Source organism: Lampris incognitus, chromosome 21 (assembly GCF_029633865.1).
Source record: "Lampris incognitus isolate fLamInc1 chromosome 21, fLamInc1.hap2, whole genome shotgun sequence".
Taxonomy (NCBI): Eukaryota; Metazoa; Chordata; class Actinopteri; order Lampriformes; family Lampridae; genus Lampris; species Lampris incognitus.
This window is the reverse complement of record NC_079231.1, coordinates 27,637,152-27,661,299: the sequence shown is the minus strand read 5'-3', so window position 1 is coordinate 27,661,299 and position 24,148 is coordinate 27,637,152. Positions and strand designations below refer to the sequence as shown.

General features: G+C 45.4%; 1 protein-coding gene across 1 annotated transcript in view; it reads right to left on the bottom strand.

The window, feature by feature from the left end:
* Window positions 1-23,131: 23,131 nt before the first annotated feature.
* Window positions 23,132-24,148, bottom strand: part of gpr137c (G protein-coupled receptor 137c) — an 86,078-nt gene continuing 85,061 nt past the window's right edge. Inside the window, exon 8 of the mRNA XM_056301412.1 lies at window positions 23,132-23,464. Within this exon, the coding sequence (XP_056157387.1) occupies window positions 23,185-23,464 (280 nt within the window). The 3' untranslated portion in view covers window positions 23,132-23,184. The remainder of the gene's footprint in view (window positions 23,465-24,148) is intronic.

Below are 24,148 nucleotides of genomic sequence, written 5' to 3'. Positions count from 1 at the left end.
TGCTTAAAATGCTGTAACAGTGGATAGTAGGCATGATGACGAACACTATGAAAATAAGACCCGGGTTGAAACAACAGGACGTTTCCTTTAAACCCCGGGTTACCGGGTTGTAGCTACTAGCGCTCATTAGTCTCAACAAGCCATGCTACGTGTCCTAGCTGGACATATCTCTGGTGGTACTGACACTCAGCAATACACATGACAGTGAGAGGGGACATCCTCATAGAGTCCGTCCAGTAGCTTAAACAGGATGGAGTCAGAACGGTTACCTTGGCATTGTTTCATTTCTGTCTTACACAATGTATTACATCTAGTATTAGTATACATATTTGATTACTTAAGATTTTTATGGTCCCCATTTGTACTTGGTCAATTACTCCAATCTTCCGAGCCGTCCTGGTCTGCTCCACCCCCTCAGCCGGTCCGGGGAGGGCTGCAGACTACCATGTGCCTCGTGCAATCCGATACATGTGGAGTCACCAGCCGCTTCTTTTCACCTGACAGTGAGGAGTTTCACCTGGGAGACGTAGTGCTCGGAAGATCACACTATTCCCCCCCGAACAGGCGCCCCGACCGACCAGAGGAGGCGCTAGTGCAGCGACCAGGACACATACCCACATCCGGCTTCCCAGTAGAGGAGCGGATGCGCTCCCTGTCCGCTAACGAGGATATCAACCGGCTGCTGAGGAGCTGGAGAGGGATGGCCTGCTTCCTCTCCTTCTCCGCCTTTGCGTTCCTCTCCTCCACAGAGTAATATTCGTCCTCAGACAGGTTGGCCAGGCTCTTATTCATCTGGCGCTACTCCACCCGTTTTGCTCGCTTACGGCGACTCATCCTGCGGACTTCAGCAGAAGCTCAGTCAGTCCCCCTGATGGGGTGTGGGGGTCCTTCTGCTTCCCCGCTTGTGGATGCTCTCTCCTTCTTTTTGACATCTGCAGGACCTGAGGCAGAAGGCCCAGACCGGGATGCCCAACCAAGTCGGAGGTAACACGGGGATTCCAACCGGCGATCCCCGTGTTGGTAAGCAACGGAATAGATCACTACGCCACCCGAACGCCCGTCCCTTCATATACGTACAGAGCGTATGGTAACACTACTCGGTGAAAACAGTGTCCTGGGAACACAAGTTGTGTTGCGTGCTGGATGAAGGACAGCCATTGCGTAATGTGAACAGTCCCAGGGAAAGAACATCACATGCAGTCACAACATGAAGGTGTTTCTTATTTCCCCCACTGTGCCCCTTACTTTCTGATAATATTCAGTGTAAAACTGCTTTCCGGTCCCCGACAAGCTGCAGGAGATCCAGCAGGTCTCCCGTGAAGTTCTTCCTTCCTTAAGCTTCGAGAATTTACATGGATGTGTTTGATTTCAAACGTTCACAAGTCCTTTTGTATGCCATGTAGCCAGCAGTCAGTACTGCTGTCTGTGTGAATAACCACGTCTACTGAGTTTTAAAGGTAGTCTTCATCTTACCGCTTTGTGTGGTCCTTCATCCAGCGCTTCTGCTGCAGCAGACTGACATGTCCATGCTGTAATGACGGTGCATGGTGCACTGCAGGTATGGTCTTCCCTGCTTAGATGTTCACATACCGAATCCGAACCAGCTTCACTAGCCAAGTGTGTCTGTGCACACGAGGAAAGTGACTTCAGTTCACACTCACAGCAGCTTGTAGTACATGCAGACTCACACAAAACAGAAAACAACAATCACAAAGAAAATAAATAAATGGAGCGACAACAGGATATTGGAGGCAAGCATGTCTGCACAACAGACATAACAGTTTTGTTATGGTTGCGTAATCAACAACCTATGCGCACATATTATACCATATTGCTTATATACTATGTTATATTGCCCATGCACTATACCATATACCAGAGGTGGGACCAAGTCATTGTTTTGCAAGTCACAAGTAAGTCTCAAGTCTTTGCCCTCAAGTCCCGAGTCAAGTCCCGAGTCAAGACAGGCAAGACCCGAGTCAAGTCCCAAGTCAAGACCAACAACTCTCAAGTCAAGTCCCAAGTCCTACCGTTTGAGTTTCGAGTCCTTTCAAGTCCTTTTAACAACAGAGAAATAATATTTACACAGATCATGTATGCTTTTAAGATCTGTATTTATTTATCAAACCTTTTTTTGCAAGAACATTGTTCAAACACATTTGAAAGAAAATGCAAATGTAATTTGCACAAAAAGTGCTGACATTGTATTTCCATAGCATATTGCACTATAACTAGTTGTACAGCAGTTTCTGTCCTGTATTGTATTGATCTCATATCATATTGCAAAACCGTTTTCACCTTCAACTAGACAGGTCTTTTTGACTCCTTTCAAAACTTAAATCTAGCCTTAACCTTTTCCAAACAGGCCATCACTTTAAAAAAAAAACCTCACTCCCCAAAAAATTATCTGAATTATCACTTCTGAAAAACTGCACCGACTTTCTGGAAGTGTCTTCATTTTTGAAAAATTTCCTTAAGATTCAAGTGTCCTGACTTTCCAAAAGTGTTTGTTTCTGTCTCAAAATATCCTCATTTTTGTAAAACAGTCTTCACCTTAAAACTTAAATCTAGCCTTAAACTAAAAACCATGTCTTCACCCTCAAACAGGTATTTGGATGAAGTGAGGATCACAAAAACCGTCCTCCAAAAAATGTTACTTTTCCAAATGTGTCACCACTTTCTAAAAAATATTTTTCAGTCTTTTTAACTCCTTTCAAAACCTAAGTGTAACCGTAACCTTTTCAAACATGTCACCACTTTATAAAAGATATCCTCACTCCCAAAAAATGATCTGCATTCTATTAAAGTTTCCTGACTCTTCAAAAGTGTTCGTCTTCATCACAAAATATCCTGTTTTGCAAAACAGTCCTAATTTTTTTAGTTTTCAAACATTTTCTCTAAAAATGTCTTCACATCTTCAACATATCCACACTTTCCAAAAACTCTCCTTCCACTCCAGCATGTTCACATCCTCCGTTACGGTCCTCACAGATATAGAAACACGCACAAACATAAATCTACATGTAATATATTCACGCCTCTATCAGTTCCTGTTGCTCCCTTGATAAAAAAAATCTTTGTTATATATATATATATATATATATATATATATACACCACCGTTCAAAAGTTTGGGATCACATTGAAATGTCCATATTTTTGAAGGAAAAGCACTGTACTGTTCAATGAAGATAACTTTAAACTAGTCTTAACTTTAAAGAAATACACTCTATACATTGCTAATGTGGTAAATGACTATTCTAGCTGCAAATGTCTGGTTTTTGGTGCAATATCTACATAGGTGTATAGAGGCCCATTTCAAGCAACTATCACTCCAGTGTTCTAATGGTACAATGTGTTTGCTCATTGGCTCAGAAGGCTAATTGATGATTAGAAAACCCTTGTGCAATCATGTTCACACATCTGAAAACAGTTTAGCTCGTTACAGAAGCTACAAAACTGACCTTCCTTTGAGCAGATTGAGTTTCTGGAGCATCACATTTGTGGGGTCAATTAAACGCTCAAAATGGCCAGAAAAAGAGAACTTTCATCTGAAACTCGACAGTCTATTCTTGTTCTTAGAAATGAAGGCTATTCCATGCGAGAAATTGCTAAGAAATTGAAGATTTCCTACACCGGTGTGTACTACTCCCTTCAGAGGACAGCACAAACAGGCTCTAACCAGAGTAGAAAAAGAAGTGGGAGGCCGCGTTGCACAACTGAGCAAGAAGATAAGTACATTAGAGTCTCTAGTTTGAGAAACAGACGCCTCACAGGTCCCCAACTGGCATCTTCATTAAATAGTACCCGCAAAACACCAGTGTCAACATCTACAGTGAAGAGGCGGCTGCGGGATTCTGGGCTTCAGGGCAGAGTGGCAAAGAAAAAGCCATATCTGAGACTGACCAATAAAAGAAAAAGATTAAGATGGGCAAAAGAACACAGACATTGGACAGAGGAAGACTGGAAAAAAGTGTTGTGGACGGATGAATCCAAGTTTGAGGTGTTTGGATCACAAAGAAGAACGTTTGTGAGACGCAGAACAAATGAAAAGATGCTGGAAGAATGCCTGACGCCATCTGTTAAGCATGGTGGAGGTAATGTGATGGTCTGGGGTTGCTTTGGTGCTGGTAAGGTGGGAGATTTGTACAGGGTAAAAGGGATTCTGAATAAGGAAGGCTATCACTCCATTTTGCAACGCCATGCCATACCCAGTGGACAGCGCTTGATTGGAGCCAATTTCATCCTACAACAGGACAATGACCCTAAACACACCTCCAAATTGTGCAAGAACTATTTAGGGCAGAAGCAGGCAGCTGGTATTCTATCGGTAATGGAGTGGCCAGCGCAGTCACCAGATCTGAACCCCATTGAGCTGTTGTGGGAGCAGCTTGACCGTATGGTACGCAAGAAGTGCCCATCCAACCAATCCAACTTGTGGGAGCTGCTTCTGGAAGCGTGGGGTGCAATTTCTCCAGATTACCTCAACAAATTAACAGCTAGAATGCCAAAGGTCTGCAATGCTGTAATTGCTGCAAATGGAGGATTCTTTGACGAAAGCAAAGTTTGATGTAAAAAAAATCTTATTTCAAATACAAATCATTATTTCTAACCTTGTCAATGTCTTGACTCTATTTTCTATTCATTTCACAACATATGGTGGTGAATAAGTGTGACTTTTCATGGAAAACACAAAATTGTTTGGGTGATCCCAAACTTTTGAACGGTAGTGTATATATATATATATATATATATATATATATATATATATATATATATATATATACACACACACACACACACATGGAGGCTAAACCGCTAAAATAATTGGTATGCATCCATAGAGAGACTGAGACTGGTGTTTGTGTGTGTGAATGTGAGTGTGTGTGTGAGAGAGAGAGAGAGCGAGAGAGAGAGAGAGCGCGAGAGAGAGAGAGAGAGAGAGAGAGAGAGAGAGAGAGAGAGAGAGAGAGAGAGAGAGAGAGAGAGAGAGAGAGAGAGAGAGAGAGAGAGAGAGAGAGAGAGAGAGAGAGAGAGAGAGATTGGAAGAGGGGGGCGGGAGGGCAAATACATGAACATAACAATGAGCAGGGTTGTGCTTTTCTATGTCAGGGCCCTATGCTGCATTGCATTTGCAAAAGATCAAATTGGCCAAAAGTCTGTCAGTCATTTGTGCACGATGGGGACGTAGTATGATGCCACCATGGCTGAAAACTCCCTCCACTGGAGCACTAGAGGCAGGCACCGCCAAGACTCTGATGGCCACTCGGAAGAGTGAAGGAAGAGTCTTCATGTTCAGTGCCCAGAACAAAAGGGCAGCCTGACCTTCGGCTATGTCAAGGTAGTGACTTAGCTGTAGTGCTGGAGTGGTCCCAACATCCTTCTTCTGCCTCTTATGGTATGCAGCAAACAGCCCTTCTCCTTCTCCAAGATCTTTTTGCTCTTCTTCATCAACCAGAGGCACAGGTTGCTCAGTCTCTGCAGCATCTTGCAGGGATCAATTCTGGCAAAACATGTAACAGCAACAGCAGAAACAAAAGAGCCCTTATTACCATTGATGTTAGTGATAGTGTTAGACTGAAAAATGTAATTATTGTCGCAGTCAATTAGATCAGATTATGAGGAAAAATTTTGCATTAAAGTCAATAATATTTGCCTTTAACTTGTTGTGCCACCTCTGCCTTGATGTCACGATTGACCAGCACATGGGGCTCCACCGACAGCAGAGAAAAGGCTGGATCCGAGTCGGCTGCTTTGAGGTAGACTGGGTCTGAAAAGGGGGCAGTGATCCCATCTTGAGTCCTGGCCATTTTCACGTTAATGAAGATCCCAAGAAATCTTTTTTTCAGGGATACCTGGAGACTTCTGACGAGGCCGCTCAGGAAACGAACTTGAGACTTCAGCTTCTCAAGGTGGTGATTGAGGGACAAGACGGATGGAACAACTGCACTGATTGTGACGACCTTCACCCCCTGTGTCAAATCAGTTGCTTCTCCAAGATGTCCACCAACTCCTTCAACAGATTCCACTCTCGTGGTGTGAATGGCAACTCCTTATGCCCAGCCTTTTCTAGAACAGCACAGAGCTTTAGATGATCACACTGGAGAACTGCCTTCACTTGCCTCAGTGTTGAGTTCCATCTTGTGTTGACTGCAGCAGGGATGCCTTTCTGTTCCCCAAATTCACTATCAAACACATCTTTGAATGTTGTGCTTGTGTGCAGCAGTGAGCTAAGTTTAGATAACTTGGAAAGAGAAGGACATACCACTTTTGTTTCTTTCAAACCGTCTCCCACCACCAGCTGAAGAGTGTGCGCAAAACACTGCAGGCGCTGTTTCTTTGCAATAGCAGCATCTACCGTTTGCTGATCTTCCAGGATTAAGTCACACCAGAGCTCAGGGTCATCAAGATGGTCTCCGTCATCATCATCCTCTTGTTCACTGGGGAAGCGCACAGTGAACGCCTTTCGCATGTTAGCAGCATTGTCACTAATAATGTAGTACAATTTATCTTTGAAGTTGTATTCATCACATATTGACTCAAATTGGTCACAGATTCGTTCAGCTGTGTGTGACCCTTTGAAGCGGTTGCAGGCCAAGAGATTAGTCTTTAGCTGTATCCTCTCTGCCTCTTTCTCTATCCAGTGGACACTGACACCAAGGAATCCCCTCATCTTTCGGTCAGACCAAATGTCCACAGTGACTGAAACATGGTCAAATGGTCAGTGTTGCTCAATTGAGTTTTTAATTTTGAACGTCTCTCCTCAGCAAGGCTCTCTGTTTTTGATGTCAACGTTCTGCGACACACTGGGATGTACTTACTGTCAAGTACCGTCAGAAAGTGCCGAAAACTCTTGTTTTCCATAATAGACAGGGGAAAGTTGCAATCAATAATCAAGTCAGACAGTATTGCATTGGTGATAGCTCTATGCTGTGGATGACTCATGCTGTAATGCCCTACACGACGGTCCAGGAATTTTGAGATTGAAGGCTGTTGTGGTTCATTTATGATGCTTTTGTTCATCTGGTATTCTTCAAATCTGTAACAGGTAAGCATATGAAACAGATGTCAGAAAATCCCTTATAGCCACACATGAATTGTATTTGAAACTACTCTTTACTCACATATCAATCGTAACATTGTGTTAATATTAATTTTGTGTTAATATTAATTGTATACTGTATTAGTGTGTGTGTTGTAACATTACATTAATAAAATCAATTTCCTTGTCATTGTACGCTATATTAATAATATTTTCACTGCTTTACCTTGCCATCAAACAGCCCTTTCCGTCAGGAAACTGAAGTTTTATGCTTGTTAATTCACTCTCTCCAGCACCACCAGATTCCATTGACAAAAACAGCAATTTTACCTCGCGTCACACAGAAATTGCTGGTCTACTGCTACCTCAATCATTACGTTTATTTGTGCTATTTTATGTCTTCGGTGATAGTTCAGCTTAGTTGTGATTTACCGAAATGACATAAACGACCTCAACGAGGCTGCAGTAAACAAGCAACTCCCGTGTGCTGCAAAGTAAAATGGCTGTTTTTGTCAGTGGGACCTGGTGTGCTGGAGAGAGTAAGATATACTTCGCTTTCCTGTCGGGGGGGGGGGGGGGGAACTCGTCTGGCAGCAAGCCAACATGGTAACGTACACATATTCTTAACATAGAGTACATTTAAACTGACCTTGACTTGATTAGGTTTGCTTATGTTTTACTGCTGACAGCAGTCTACTTGTGTGTGTGTGTGTGATACACTGACTAAGCAGTTTATACAATCCCGCTTCAAACATCCCAAACTGTCCTGTTACAACATGATGAGTAGGAGTAAGGGGATGAACCCGCAGTGGATGCAGATTACCGTGTTGGCAAGGTGACGTTAACAGTGAGTTGACACACTCATTGATTTAACTATGCAGCTAGCAATGACGTCACTTAGCCGATAAGCTAGTGTTAGCTTTCATTCAAAACTTACCGTTCTTTGTGCAACTTCAAATGTCGAGCGAAGTTCCAAGTTGTGGCGTCTCCGTCCGAAATCTTCGACCCGCATGTTTTACATACTGCAATTCGTTTTTTGTTGACCACCTCGTAATTTTTATACCCAAACGAAACGATCTTTGGTATCATTTTGCCAACTGGCGCCTTGTTATCTGTTATTCTTCATTGGATGTCCTGTAATTTGATTGGTTGGATGCTGTCGGCTCAAAACAACGTGGATCTAATTTGATTGGATGTCGTGCCGACAGCGCGCCATCTCTCTCTCACACACACACACACACACACACACACACACACACACACACACACACACACACACACACACACACACACGCAGATGCACACGTGTATGTACAAAGAGAGATAGAGCGGTCCATGTCAACATACTTCTTAATCTTTGGGTTTGGGGGAAGTAGCAAGTCTTTTCAAGTAGAAAAAGGTCAAGTCCAAGTGAAGTCACGAGTTACTGATGTTAAAGTCCAAGTCGAGTTGCAAGTCTCTTTACATTTTGTCAAGTCGAGTCTAAAGTCATCAAATTCATGACTCGAGTCTGACTCGAGTCCAAGCATGTGACTCGAGTCCACACCTCTGCCATATACCATGCCACAACTCCACAACCCACCATGCCCATATAAAATGCTGTATACTCCCACCCACCCATCCATCCATCCATCCAGCCATCCATCCAGCCAGCCATCCATCTAGCCATCCTCCAAACCACTTATCCTGCTCTCAGGGTCGCGGGGATGCTGCAGCCTATCCCAGCAGTCATTGGGCGGCAGGTGGGGAGACACCCTGGACCCACCGCCAGTCCATCACTGGGCCAACACACACACACATATATATGTACACACACACATACACGCATAGGGACAATTTAGTATGGCTGATTCAGCTGACCTACATGTCTTTGGACTGTGGAAGGAAACCAGAGCACCCGGAGGAAACCCACACAGACACAGGGACACATGCAAACTCCACACAGAGGATGACCCGGGACGACCTCCAAGGTTGGACTACCCTGGGGCTCAAACTCATGACCTTCTTGACCTGCTGTACGGCAACAGCGCTAACCACTGCACCACCGTGTTGCCCACTATACCACTCTACCAATCACCACTCTCTCCTCCTTGGGTACCCTCTCCACCACGTCGTCCAACTCCCTCCAGAATTCTTCTTCCTCTTCCATCTCACACCCAACTAGCGGGGCATATGAGCTGATAACATTCAGCAATACACCTTCCATTTCCAGCTTCATACTCATCACTCTGTCTGACACTCTCTTCACCTCCAGCACACTCTTGACATACTCTTCCTTCAGAATTACCCCTACCCCATTACTCCTCCCATTCACACCATGGTAGAAGAGTTTGAACCCACCTCCGATACTCCTGGCCTTACTCCCCTTCCACCTGGTCTCTTGCACACACAGTATGCCTACCTTTCTTCTTTCCATCATGTCAGCCAGCTCTCTCCCTTTACCAGTCATACTGCCAACATTCAAAGCTCCGACTCTCACCTCCACACTCCTACCCTTCCTCCTCTCTCGGTGCCTCTAGACTTGCCTTCCCCCTCTCCTTCTCCTTCACCCAACAGCAGCATAGTTTCCATCGGCACCGTGCTGGTTAACAGTACTGGTGGCGGTCGTTGGTAACCCGGGCCTCGACCAATCCGGTATGGAAATCTGATTTATGATCCACATATTTGATTTGGCAAAGATTTTACGCCTGATGCCCTTCCTGACGCAACCCTCCCCAATTATCCTGATTTGGGACCGGCACTAAGAATGCACTGGCTTGTGCATCCTCAGTGGCTGGGTTACCTATGTTATAATAGCTACATACTATATTATATACATATGTTATAACAACTACATACTATATTATAGCTGTTACAAAAGCAACAATAATTGTCACAAGGATACAGCAGTTGAATATGCATTTGTATTGCAATAATGTTGTATTGCACATCTGCTTTAATGCTTAGTAGGTGAGCTCCGAGAGTTTGGAGGAGAGGTTTTCTGGAATGATGGTATTGAACGCTGAGGTGAAGTCTACAAACAGGATCCTTGCATATATTGCTGGGTAGTCAAGGTGTTGCAGTATGTAGTGCAGTGCCATGTTGACTGCTTCATCCACTGACCTGTTTGCCTGCACGGGGTCCAGCAGGTGTCCTGTGGCACTCTTCAGGTGGGCCAACACCAGTTGTTCGAAAGTCTTCATCACCACAGACGTCAGATTGATAGGAGGCCTGTAGTCATTCAGTCCTGCGATGGAGGGTTTCTTTGGGACCACGATGTTGGTGTAGGGTTTGAAGCAGGAAGGGACTTCACACAGCTCCAGGGATCTGCTGAAGACCTGCGTGAAGATTGGAGCCAGTTGGTCAGCAGAGGCTTTAAGACAGGATGTGGAGATACTGTCTGGAGCCGGTGCTTTCCTGGCCCTCTGTCTCTGGAAATGCTGGCTCACATCCTCTACATGTATTTTGAGAGGAGCCTGAGTATCGGGGGGGGGGGGGTGTGCCAGAAGTGTGATGGGGGCTGTTGTTGTGGGGCTGGAATGGGTGGGGTGTGTGAATTTGTCTCTCTGAAACCTGCAATAAAAGAGATCTTAGGGGAGGGGGGGTCTTCTGTGGGTCGGGATGTCTTGCAGGCCCCTCCACACTGACATGGGGTTATTGGCTGAAAACCTGTTGTTCACCTTTTCAGTGTAGCCTCTTTTAGCCCCTCTGATCTACATAAACCCAATAATGAATCAATATGCAGGGTTTGGGGGTATCCTAGGTATAACCCCATTGTAGAGTATCAATAATGGTTGTTACAACTGACATAACATGTTATCTGCCAAATCAAAAATAATGTTCAACACTAAAAAACGTTTGTGTGCACAAAAACAGCCCTGTCGTGGCATTTCTACTCTGACAAGAAATGAGGAGAGAGACCCAAATCTCTTACAGTATTGCCACCCTTTAGTGTGTTCATGAGCAGACACACAAAGCAGAGATACTAAGTGCTCTGATCTCCGGGTACACTCCCTTTACACCTTGCAGCACAAACTGCTGAGGCGTGCTTATTGCAACAAGTCTGACTTATGGTCACAATGGTACGTACCCAGAGTTTCTGCCTCTTCCTGGTTGGGGTGAGAAGCTCGTCTTTATTGATAGACTGTCATCCCAATGGAGACCAGAACTTGCATTTTGTCCAGAGTTCGTCGGTCAGGTCTGCTGTGGTCCTTCTGTTCCAGCTCGTGATTCTTCAGGGCCGTTGCGTCCGACGTTGTTACACTCAAATGAGCTTCACATACATTCCTCTGCTATCAACCAACAGTTAACAATAGGCCTTTTTTTGCCCGTATGGAGAAGACACGTTATAACACTAGCTTTATCTGTTGGAGAAGTTTGTTGTGGTTCTGAGATCCCGAGAGCAATGCCGTCTGGCACTATGCTCCTGGTAGGTTCACCCATGGCGGTAAGGTCAAGGGGGGAGGTCCCGGACAAAGGGCTATCCAACCAATACCTCAACGGTGGAACAGGAGAAGGATGATGGCTGACGTTAGGGAAGCATCACAACGGCTGGGAAGGTGGATGAAGGCTGCAGCAGAAATGGGCCCCCAGTCCTCTTGGACTCCATGCCACTGGATCCTGACCCAGATCAGTCACGGACCGTGTGGTGGCTGTCTGTGCACCAGTCTCCCCACTTTAAACAAAGTCACGTACAGGCGTCCTCCAGAGGACAGTCATACTTGCTTCGCGTGACCGCCGATGAGGATGATGACGGTAGACTTAAGTTAAAGATGGTAAACATCATGGTCGAAGATTAAAAGTAAACAAACATCAGACTTGATCACATGGCAGACAAACTGCCTTCACCACCCCCCTTTGATTGCGTTTAATCAACAACAAATCGCACAAATAAAATATCAAATGAAAACATGACAATGGATATACATTCTGGGGAACAACTCTACCTCACACAGTTATTCTGACCGGAACTTTAGAAACTACTAGAACGACCACGGCGGTCATTTTGACCGTTTTGGATTTTCAAGTTTAGTGACTTTGCGGTGGGGAGGGGGTACGGACCTGCCGCTCCCTGAATGCCCCTAAAATTGCATATCAAAATTAGTTTTAGATCATTCATCCATCCATTGCACAAAGAAAAGAAAGTTATGAAAGGATCTACCTAAAACGACCATGAGCGGTCAAAAAGACGGCTCGTAATTTGCGCGTCATGTCACTGTCACGGTTGTGTGGTCTGGGTGATCTCACCTGTTCCCATTCCCTGCTTCGGCTTGTCATTTCGGCCCCTGCTTTGCTCACCTGTCCCCCATGACGTGATTGGCTCTCCGGCAGTTATTTACCCCCCCCCCCCTTGCCCTGGTGCTTTGTCAGATGTTATACGTTGACTTTTGGTAGCCGGATGCTTCACGCCCTGTCTCGAGCCTTCCTTGCTGTCCAGCTCTACGTTGCTGCTTTTGTAAGTCTGTTTGCTTTAATAAATCATGGTTCGAGCCCAGCCTGTCTGGGCTGTCTGCATTTGGGTCCTGTCTTCCTGCTGCGTGACGGTACGACCTGACCACACGTGGGCCCAGCAGATCTGCTCAGCTTGCCGTTTACTTGGGAGGATTTCGGTGTGTCGAGGGACACCTTCCTGTTCCGTGTGGGGAGGCGAATGTTGAGCCAAATCCCAAGGGCGTGTACATGCAGCCCAGGGACACTGGTGGCCACCGGTGAATAAGTGGCTGTTGTGTTTGGTTTATGGTAATCAGTGTGATAGATCTGGTAACCCAGCCACTGAGGATGCACAAGCCAGTGCATCCTTAGCGCTGGTCCCAAGCCCGGACAAATGGGGAGGGTTGCGTCAGGAAGGGCATCCGGCGTAAAATCTTTGCCAAATCAAATATGCGGATCATAAATAAGACTTACATACCGGATCGGTCGAGGCCCGGGTTACCAACGACCGCCACCGGTACTGTAAACCAGCAGGGTGTCGGTGGAAACTATGCTACTGTTGGGCGAAGGAGAAGGGGGGGGGGAAGGCATGTCCAGAGGCAGCTAGAGAGGAGGAAGGGTAGGCATGTGGAGGTGAGAGCTGGAACTTTGAATGTTGGCACTATGACTGGTAAAGGGAGAGAGCTGGCTGACATGATGGAAAGAAGAAAGGTAGGCATACTGTGTGTGCAAGAGACCAGGTGGAAGGGGAGTAAGGCCAGGAGTATCGGAGGTGGGTTCAAACTCTTCTACCATGGTGTGAATGGGAGGAGTAATGGGGTAGGGGTAATTCTGAAGGAAGAGTATGTCAAGAGCGTGCTGGAGGTGAAGAGAGTGTCAGACAGAGTGATGAGTATGAAGCTGGAAATTGAAGGTTTATTGCTGAAGGTTATCAGCGCATATGCCCCGCAAGTTGGGTGTGAGATGGTTGAAAAAGAAGAATTCTGGAGTGAGTTGGACGACATGGTGGAGAGGGTACCCAAGGAGGAGAGAGTGGTGATTGGAGCGGACTTCAATGGACATGTTGGTGAAGGGAACAGAGGTGATGAGGAGGTGATGGGAAGGTATGGAGTCAAGAAGAGAAATGTGGAAGGACAGATGGTGGTCGATTTTGCGAAAAGGATGGAAATGGCTGTGGTGAATACATATTTCAAGAAGAGGGAGGAACACAGGGTGACGTACAAGAGTGGAGGAAAGTGCACACAGGTGGACTATATCTTATGTAGAAGGCGCCATCTAAAAGGGATTGGAGACTGCAAGGTGGTGATAGGGGAGAACGTAGCTAGGCAGCATCGGATGTTGGTCTGTAGGATGACTTTGGAGACCAAGAAGAGGAAGCGAGTGAAGACACAGCCGAAGATCAAATGGTGGAAGTTGAAGGAGGAAGACTGTTGTGTGGAGTTCAGGCAGGAGTTAGACAGGCACTGGGTGGTAGTGAAGAGTTGCCAGATGGCTGGACAACCACTGCAGAAATAGTGAGGGAGACAGCTAGGAAGGTACTTGGTGTGTCATCAGGACAGAGGAAGGAAGACAAGGAGACTTGGTGGTGGAATGAGGAAGTACAGCAAATTATACAGAGGAAAAGGTTGGCAAAGAAGAAGTGGGATAGTCAGAGAGATGAAGAAAGTAGACAGGAGTACAAGGAGATGCAGCGTAAAGCAAAGAGAGAGGTGGCAAAGGCAAAGGAAAAGGCGTATGGTGAGTTGTATGACAGGTTAGACACTAAGGAAGGAGAAAAGGACTTGTACCGATTGGCTAGACAGAGGGACCAAGCTGCAAAGGATGTGCAGCAAGTTAGGGCGATCAAGGATAGAGATGGAAATGTGCTGACAAGCGAGGAGAGTGTGCTGAGAACGTGGAAGGAGTACTATGAGGGGCTGATGAATGAAGAAAATGAGAGAGAGAGAAGGTTGGATGATGTAGGGATAGTGAATCAGGAAGTTCAACGGATTAGCAAGGAGGAAGTGAGGGCAGCTATGAAGAGGATGAAGAGTGGAAAGGCAGTTGGTCCTGATGACATACCTGTGGAGGCATGGAGATGTTTAGGAGAGATGGCAGTGGGGTTTTTAACTAGATTGTTTAACACAATCCTGGAAAGTGAGAGGATGTCCGAGTAGTGGAGAAGAAGCATACTGGTACCGATTTTCAAGAACAAGGGCGATGTGCAGAACTGTAACAACTACAGAGGTATAAAGTTGATCAGCCACAGCATGAAGATTTGGGAAAGAGTAATAGAAGCTAGGTTAAGAGGAGAGGTGATGATCAGCGAGCAGCAGTATGGTTTCATGCCACGAAAGAGCACCACAGATGCGATGTTTGCTTTGAGAATGTTGATTGAGAAGTATAGAGAAGGCCAGAAAGAGTTGCATTGTGTCTTTGTAGATTTAGAGAAAGCTTATGACAGAGTGCTGAGAGAGGAGGTGTGGTATTGTATGAGGAAGTCAGGAGTTGCAGAGAAGTATGTAGGAGTGGTGCAGGATACGTATGAGGGAAGTGTGACAATGGTGAGGTGTGCGGTTGGAATGACAGATGGGTACAAGGTGGAGGTGGGATTACATCAAGGATCGGCTCTGAGCCCTTTCTTGTTTGCAATGGTGATGGACAGGTTGACGGACAAGATCAGGCAGGAGTCTCCATGGACGATGATGTTCGCGGATGACATTGTGATCTGTAGCGAGAGTAGGGTGCAGGTGGAGGAGAGCCTGGAGAGGTGGAGGTATGCACTGGAGAGAAGAGGAATGAAAGTCAGTAGGAGCAAGACGGAATACCTATGCATGAATGAGAGAGAGGACAGTGGAATGGTCAGGATGCAAGGAGTGGAGGTGACAAAGGCATTTGAGTTTAAATACTTGGGGTCAACTGTCCAAAGTAACGGGGAGTGCAGGAGAGAGGTGAAAAAGAGAGTGCAGGCAGGTTGGAGTGGGTGGAGAAGAGTGTCAGGAGTGATTTGCGACAGAAGGGTACCAGCAAGAGTTAAAGGGAAAGTTTACAAGAGGGTTGTGAGACCAGCTATGTTGTATGGTTTGGAGACAGTGGCACTGACGAAAAGACAGGAGGCGGAGCTGGAGGTGGCGGAGTTGAAGATGATAAGATTTTCACTGGGAGTAACGAAGAAGGACAGGATTAGGAACGATTATATTAGAGGGACCGCTCAGGTTGGACAGTTTGGAGACAAAGCAAGAGAGGCAAGATTGAGATGGCTTGGACATGTGTGGAGGAGAGATGCTGAGTATATTGGGAGAAGGATGCTGAATATGGAGCTGCCAGGGAAGAGGAGAAGAGGAAGGCCAAAGAGGAGGTTTATGGATGTGGTGAGGGAAGACATGCAGATGGCTGGTGTGACAGAGGAAGACGCAGAAGACAGGAAGAAATGGAAACGGATGATCCGCTGTGGCGATGAACATGATAATGATCATATTAGGCTTTAGATAGTGAACTACAGATGTATTACTATGTTAATGACTGTCCCTTCAAATGATATGGGCTACACTCGCTTCGGGACCCCTGGTGGCTGCGGGGCCCTAGCCGACTGGTTAGTGGGCTTATGGTCTGGGCCAGCCTGGGCCACTGCAACTGCTATGGATAAGTCATTTTTTCATGTCTCCATATCAATAGTAGTATTGGACACATCTTACAGTCTTTAAAATTTCAACATCTCAGCAGGCCTCCTCTGTCTTCACCGAGTGTTTAAACTGTATGTCCAGTTGAGTCTGTGGGCTGCAAAGCCCCTGACGCAAATTTGGAATTTGTGATATTGGGCTATTAAAAATCGACTTGACTTTTAACGGCATTTCCCCACATGCACCTGGATAGTCATGGGGAAGTGTCTAATTGTGATCAAAATGACAGCATTATTGAATAAATAATATTCCCTGTAGGGATATCATTAATAATGGGTCTGATGGAAGCACCAGCATTGACAGGACCTTTGAAAATTGTTAGTTCTCTTTCTCGTTTCTCATTTCTCTCTCTCTGTCTGTGTATGTATGCTGATAGGGGTGCTGGTACACCTACATCCATCAGAGTCATTATTAATGTTATTAGCTGCTGCTGTGTTTATCCTGCTATGCTTACACCACAGAGTATCAAGACCAGCCTGCTAGGGTTTTAACCTTCACATGGGTTTTAACATGTAGATGTCAGCAAAGTTACTAAAGTACTACAGGGTTTAATTACCTTTTAAAGATCTACTTTGGTCACCTGTAACTCTGGTCCTGTATTGCAGCCTTATTACTGGAACTTACTAATAAATTCTGTTCTAACTTTCACATTGTTGCAACAATGTATTCACAATCTATAATGAGCTCATCAAACACATTCCTCTACCGTGTTTGAATGAAGGAAACTTGGGTTGTAGGCTGCATTCCAGAATTCACCTTATCAACACACACACACACACACACACACACACTCAGCAGATGCTACAGCAAGTAGCTATAGTGCTATACTAAACAGGAGAGGAGCTCTTCTTTACAGAACGAGGATAGGAAACAGGAGAACAAACCTCTTTACTCTCCAGGGAGGCACCATGGCAGAGGTAGGAGGGCTGGGGGGGGGGTTGTTTGGCTGCTAGTTAAGATGATGGGTGTCACTCATCATCAGCATTTGGGTCATGTTTATGCATACACAATATTTATGCAAACTTGACTGGGCTAAGAACACTGATGCCCTCTACAAGGGACAGAGCCGTCTCTACTTTTCGAGGAGGCTGAGGTCCTTCAACATCTGCCAGAGTCCAGACGATGCTCAGGATGTGGTGTGAGTCTGTGGTGGCAGTGCTCTCCTGTTCGCTGTCGTGTGTTGGGGCAGCAGGTTGAGGGTAGCGGATGCAAACAGGCTTAATAATAACAGCCACAAGGCCGGTGACGTTGTGGGGGTGGAACTGGATTCTCTGGCGGGGGTTTCTGAGAGGAGGATGCTGTTGAAGTTATGTGCCATCATGGACAATGTCTCCCACCCCCCTCCATGACGTGCTGGTCGGGCACAGGAGTACTTTTAGTAATAGACTCATTCTGCTGAAATGGAGGTCATTCCTGCCTGTGGCCGGCCATCAAACTTTACAACTCCTCCCTCAGACTCAGACTGTCAGACACTGAGTTAATGCTCATTGAACGGGCCCTTCCACTTGTTTTACCGTGCCGGGTTGTGTTTGTGCTGTTGTTTTGTGCTGCAGTAATACGGTATATTTTATCTTCTGTTTCTATTTATTTCTGCTTTTCTTGTCTTGTGTGTTTGTTGGTTTTTCTTGCTAGAGCGTGAGTGTCTGTAATGGGATTCGATTTCCCCTCGGGGATGAATAAAGTATTTCTGATTCTGACACAATGTAACGTCAAAAGTGATGTAATGCTACCTGGACCCGTCAGGAAAACAGGCATTGTGTAAATTCATCAGTGCTCTTTTCTGTATTTTTTCTTTTCTTTTATGGCGGTATTTTAAAGAACAAACATTTTCATTTGCCATTTCTCAAAATCAGTTGACGTCAGCTGACCGTGTGAGACGGTTGAGGTTTGTACAATGCTGATACGGAACTGTTGCTACCTTAAAGTTCCCCTAACAGTGCTTTCCATTCTGTTCCATCTTACCTTGCAATTTATGAACACATGTTAAAACATGCATCTCATGGGCAAGGTGAGCAGCTAGAATAGCCTGAGTGAACTGTACGAACAGCTTGGCAATTTGCGCAGCAGACCGTTGACACCATCACAGTTCTTGTGTGCTTGTTGTATGAGTGGGTTTTTACAGCTATGGGCTGTAATGAGGGAGCCATGTGTCTCCTACACGCATAGTCCTGACGTGATTACCAATGTGAATATACCGCATGGTTTTTCAATTATCACTTGATATTGTTGGTTTCGCCTAATGAACATTATGAGTTCTGACAGATAACTTGGTGTGGTGAGATAACTGAGGCACAGCCATTTGTGACCTGTTGGAAGAGAAAGAAAGCCAGTTTACTTTCTCATTGCATTTTTTATTTTCCCCCTTTTTTCTCCCCAATTGTACCCGGCCAATTGTACCCCACCCTTCCGAGCCGTCCCGGTCGCTGCTCCACCCCCTCTGCTGATCCAGGGAGGGCTGCAGACTACCACATGCCTCCTCCCATATATGTGGAGTCACCAGCTGCTTCTTTTCACCTGACAGTGAGGAGTTTCACCAGGGGGACATAGCACGTGGGAGGATCACGCTATTCCCCACAGTTCCCCCTCGAACAGGCACCCCGACTGACCAGAGGAGGCACTAGCGCAGCAACCAGAACACATTCCCACCCGCAGACACGGCCAATTGCGTCTGTAGGGATACCCGACCAAGCCGGAGGTAACACGGGGATTCGAACCAGCGATCCCCGTGTTGGTAGGCAATGGAATAGACCGCTACGCTACCCGGACGCCCTGTCATTGTATTCTTAATGAATTTGTCTTCTGCATGTAACCCACCCTATTGTATAGGAGCAGTGAGCAGCTGCAGCACCCGGGGACCAACTCCAGTTCTTCTTTCCGTTGCCTTGCTCAGGGGCACAGACAGGAGCATTAACCCTAACATGCATGTCTTTTTCATGGTGGAAGGAAACCGGAGTACCCGGAGGAAACCCACACAGATACGGGGAGAACATGCAAACTCCACACAGAAAGGACCTGGGATGGCCTGGGGTTCGAACCCAGGACCATCTTGCTGTGAGGAACAGTGCTGACCACTGGAACACCCAGAAATAGCGACAGTGATTTTTGCCTTGAAACCAGTCTTTTATTTCAGCATGGTAGTGTGTGCCTTGCATTCATCATTAGTTATCTACTGCACAATGGGTTACATTCAATATGGCCACAGATAAAACAATTCCTACCGAAAGTAATTAACAAATCAGCCACCAAATAGCAGATGCAGCAAATATCCATGTTTACATAAACAAAGTCACCTTGGAAAGAAGATGTGGTTATGAGTTTGCAATCCAAGCTTGCTCATCAAACGTTAGTTTTCCTGAAACAAAAGGACAAATGGACCGACGTGGTGAGAACATGTTGCTTGTTTCAGGGCTACGTCACATTTCAAGAAGACTACTAAAATAAACACCGCTATGCTGACACTGCAGGAATGGTTTACCCCACTGGGAAGATGGCCACCTGCTTCAAGAAATGACTTGGAAAAAGCCTAAAACCAGCTTACACACTTCCAGACAAGTTCTTTACATGTAGAATACTAGCTAACTGCCATGGCATCGGTCTGCACTTGTGGAAAAAAAAAGTCTTATGTGACAGACAATAAAATCAAAGTAAAATAGAAAAATAAGTACATGTAAAAAAAAAAAAAACAGAACAAATGAATCAAAATCTCAAAAACACAAAATGTTACAAAAATGAATCATCTCGCTCACAAACACACACACCTGCACACACACACACCCGTTTAAAAATCAGTCCGCTGGCGACGTCAGTCCATCCATCCAGCCATGTGTGATGGTCCAATAACCTGTACTCGCCCATTCATTCATCCAGCCACCCACCACTTTGTGCAAAACGCTTTTTCCTTAAGGAATGAAACTAGTAGATATGACGTGATGGGATGGCACAACGACTCGACCTTCTCATAGCATCGTGTGATCAGCTGTGGAATACCACTACAGGAGGAACGGTGGAGAAATGAATGCACCAAACCTACAAGGAAGTAAGGTCCCAGATTCAAAATGCGAAGCGTCGAGCTCACAACTCACAGACAATATGAGTGAGTATTGTTTCACAAGGTGAGTTTTACTGCCCCCTTGTGAAAACGCTCGTTTCAGATATTTCTACACCATCAAAAGACATTCACAGAGAACATTCTCTCTCCATGAATCTTCAGTCAGTTAGATGTTACATATCATCCTAAATATCTGGTCCTGAAGTATAGTGTTGGTCTCATTTGACTAACTTTCAACCCCGAATTCTCTAGGTTGTCTCTAATCTTACAAGAATTCAATTATTTTCCTGTTTTCCTGGATCCAACTTGATGAAGAAATAACTTTTATCAAGGCGAGATCATGTAAAAGCCATCCAGAAGCACACAGGCATCTTCTCTGAATGTCAGTGCTTTTATCTGACAGCAGCAAGTTCTCATTGGCGTAAAACCTCAAACTCTGGTTCATGTCTGGCAGCCTAACACTGACTTTATCCATGAAGTTTTACACTGATTCAACTCAGCCTACCATCTTTCCACTCAAATCATCGGGATGAGAAATTCCTGTTGATACTTAAGTCACATTACAAGGGGCATCTGACTTTTCCATGTTTTCTGTGGTTGTAAAAGGGTTTGTGATCATTAAAATAAAACTGTCCACTGTTTTGCAGTACTAAGAGTTAGCAATTTGTTAGTCACTCTTCAGGAATACATGTGATCATTTATAGTTAAAAGGCCACATTAATGCTACACGGAGGCATTAGCATTAGCATCTTAGCCACGGTGAAGCTGTTCTCGTTATGCGTTATCATCGCTATGTGTTGTCACTGTGTTATCGCTATGTGTTGTCGCTATGTGTTATCGCTGTGTGTTGTCGCTATGTGTTGTCGCTATGTGTTGTCGCTATGTGTTATCGCTATGTGTTGTCGCTATGTGTTGTCGCTGTGTGTTGTCGCTATGTGTTATTGCTGTGTTGTCACTACGTGTTGTTGCTATGTGAGTGGCTACTTATCTTTAAAAGGAATATACCGTCCACAGTAACATTTAATGAAATTCTGCACCAGATATAAGTTGTGTTGGTCAGATATAAGTTGTGTTGGTCAGATATAAGTTGTGTTGGTCAGATGTAAGTTGTGTTGGTCAGATGTAAGTTGTGTTGGTCAGATATAAGTTGTGTTGGTCAGATGTAAGTTGTGTTGGTCAGATGTAAGTTGTGTTGGTCAGATATAAGTTGTGTTGGTCAGATATAAGTTGTGTTGGTCAGATATAAGTTGTGTTGGTCAGATGTAAGTTGTGTTGGTCAGATGTAAGTTGTGTTGGTCAGATATAAGTTGTGTTGGTCAGATGTAAGTTGTGTTGGTCAGATGTAAGTTGTGTTGGTCAGATATAAGTTGTGTTGGTCAGATATAGGTTGTGTTGGTCAGATATAAGTTGTGCTGGTCAGATGTAAGTTGTGTTGGACAGATGTAAGTTGTGTTGGACAGATGTAAGTTGTGTTGGACAGATATAAGTTGTGTTGGTCAGATATAAGTTGTGTTGGTTGTGTTGGTCAGAAATGTTATTTGTAACGGGTAATTTTCCGTAAGCTTGACCAAAAAGAAACGAGTTGTCAGGATGCCTGTGTTCACTGTTAGCATGGGGCGAAGTGGGGCTACGACCTGCGGACACATGTCCAGGTTCAGTGTAAGAACCGTCTTTCATGAGGACCTCAGAGATTCACAGTGAAATGCTTCTTGAGCCTGACAGAAGTTAAAACATCCTTTCAAAGACGACCATATTACCAGCTCGCCATCTTGTGTCTGTGACTTCCTCCTTCAGACCGGTGCACGGTTACGCTCATGAGCTATACGTTAGGTGGGGCTATGAAAAGACGGGGGGAAAACTGGCATCTAAATAGTCCTGCCAAGCTAGTATCAAAAGTCCACAAGGGTCTTCAGTATGTACCACTCCTGTGCTAGAGAATCTGACAGTAGCTTTTTGGTTTCTCTTCTTTTTCTTCAGTAAAAATGCCTACACCTCTAAATCAAACACGGATTAAATAAGGAACTCCCAAAGCTTCTAAAGCCCAAGCTTTCCATCACACAATGACTCTTGTCATGCGGAGGACCTGATAAAAACAGACACCAAACCCAGTTTAGGTTTAAATAAAGTTTGACAAGTCAAAATGACATGATCTATTGTCGTGCAGTCCAAAGCTCTAGAGTGATGGACAGCTGCACTTTCGACTGTTAACCACAACAATACCATCACCCCGCTCCATAGTTTGTGTGTGCAAAACAAGAGCTTCCAGGGAATGTGGATGTTCTGACCTTGGCTACCTGCACAGCCTCCAACATGGCACGAGGCCTTCAGTGGGCAACAGTCTGCTCATCTTCATGTTTCGTAGCAACCATATTATGGCCCAAATTCAGACACACAACTGTATTTCTTTTTGATATCTGAATTCCTTTCCATCCACAAACGTTTATGGTAGCTGTTGTCCTCGGATGTCTTTATTCCTCCAGAAAGCAGGAGTTTACCAAAGAGATGCAAGAAAACAGAAATCTTCCATGTTAAAAAAGCCCATTTCTGTCAAAAGAAATAAAAATCTCAAGGAAACAGAATATTTGCGTGCTAATATCCCAGCATCCTTTTGTCACTTGGCATCAGAGCTCCGACTAAATCCAGAACTTTAAGAGAAATACTTTCAGGAGACAGCTGGTGGTCTATCTCAGGAATGTGACATTAATACTTTCCAGGCAAATCCCCAAGCTGCTTAAGCCACGGTCATCAGTGACCAGCGTCTTTCTCACGGTTGTTCCTGAGCGAGGATCCTTCAGAAGACCATTCTTCCTGGGCCAAAACTGAAGAGCGATGGGGAAGAACACGGCGCAGCTGGCTTCAGGAAATGCAGGGCAGATATCAGCATGGAGCCACAGTTGTCAGTTTGACCGGTTGAATATTTCTAATGATGATGATGGTGGCAGTTTTTTTTTTAAAGTTATGTCTTGTTCATCAATCCAATGTTGCATGCGGATCCAGACTTCCAGCATCGCCGTCTGTCAACGACCTCTAATTCTGTGGGGTGCAGAAGTAGGACTGAGATCCACAATAGTAATTCTGTGGCGTGGAATAATTGTTTTGATGGTGATGACAGTGGTTATTGTTCTGTGGGGTAGAATAGTAGTTGTGGTGATGGTGGTGATGACTCTGGATATTTGTGTAGGCAAAGAGGAGTGGGGCCGTAGAGGAGGTGGGGTGGGCAGGCGCCAGGCCTCCCGTTAAGCTCCCGTGACGTTGAATTGAGCCGTACCAACTGGAGGGACCCATCTGGGGAGTAGAGGAGAGGATACTGGGAGGGGGAGGACAGAGAGGCAGAGATGAGAAGGATTAAGCGTGAATAGAAAACAGCGATAGAGGGGTGGAAGTGAAGAAGAGGGGAGGGAGAAGAGAGACGTAAAACCAATCAATTCTTGAATCAATTCTTTGCCTCAAAGCAACGCATGAGTGACAGTTTTGGGTGTAGTGTTTGTGCAGATGGGTGTCCATGATTGCATGTAGCAGGTGTGAGCTTGCATGTGTGTATGTGAGTGTGTCTATTTATTCGTTATTGCTGAGTGTTTCTGGAAGTACAATATTGTGTGTGTGTTCTTCTATCTTTGTGAGGACCGATCTGAGTTTTTTTTTCTCCCCAATTGTACTCGGCCAATTACCCCACTCTTCCGAGCCGTCCCCGTCGCTGCGCCACCCCCTCTGATGATCCGGGGAGGGCTGCAGACTACCACATGCCTCCTTCGATACATGTGGAGTCACCAGCTGCTTTTCACCTGACAGTGAGGAGTTACACCAGGGGACGTAGCACATGGGAGGCTCATGCTTTCCTCCCCAGTTCCCTCTCCCCCCCAAACAGGCACCCCGACCGACCAGAGGAGGCGCTAGTGCAGCAACCAGGACACATACCTACAGCCAGCTTCCTACCTGCAGACATGGCCAATTGTGTCTGGAGGGATGCCCGACCAAGCTGCAGCTAACACGA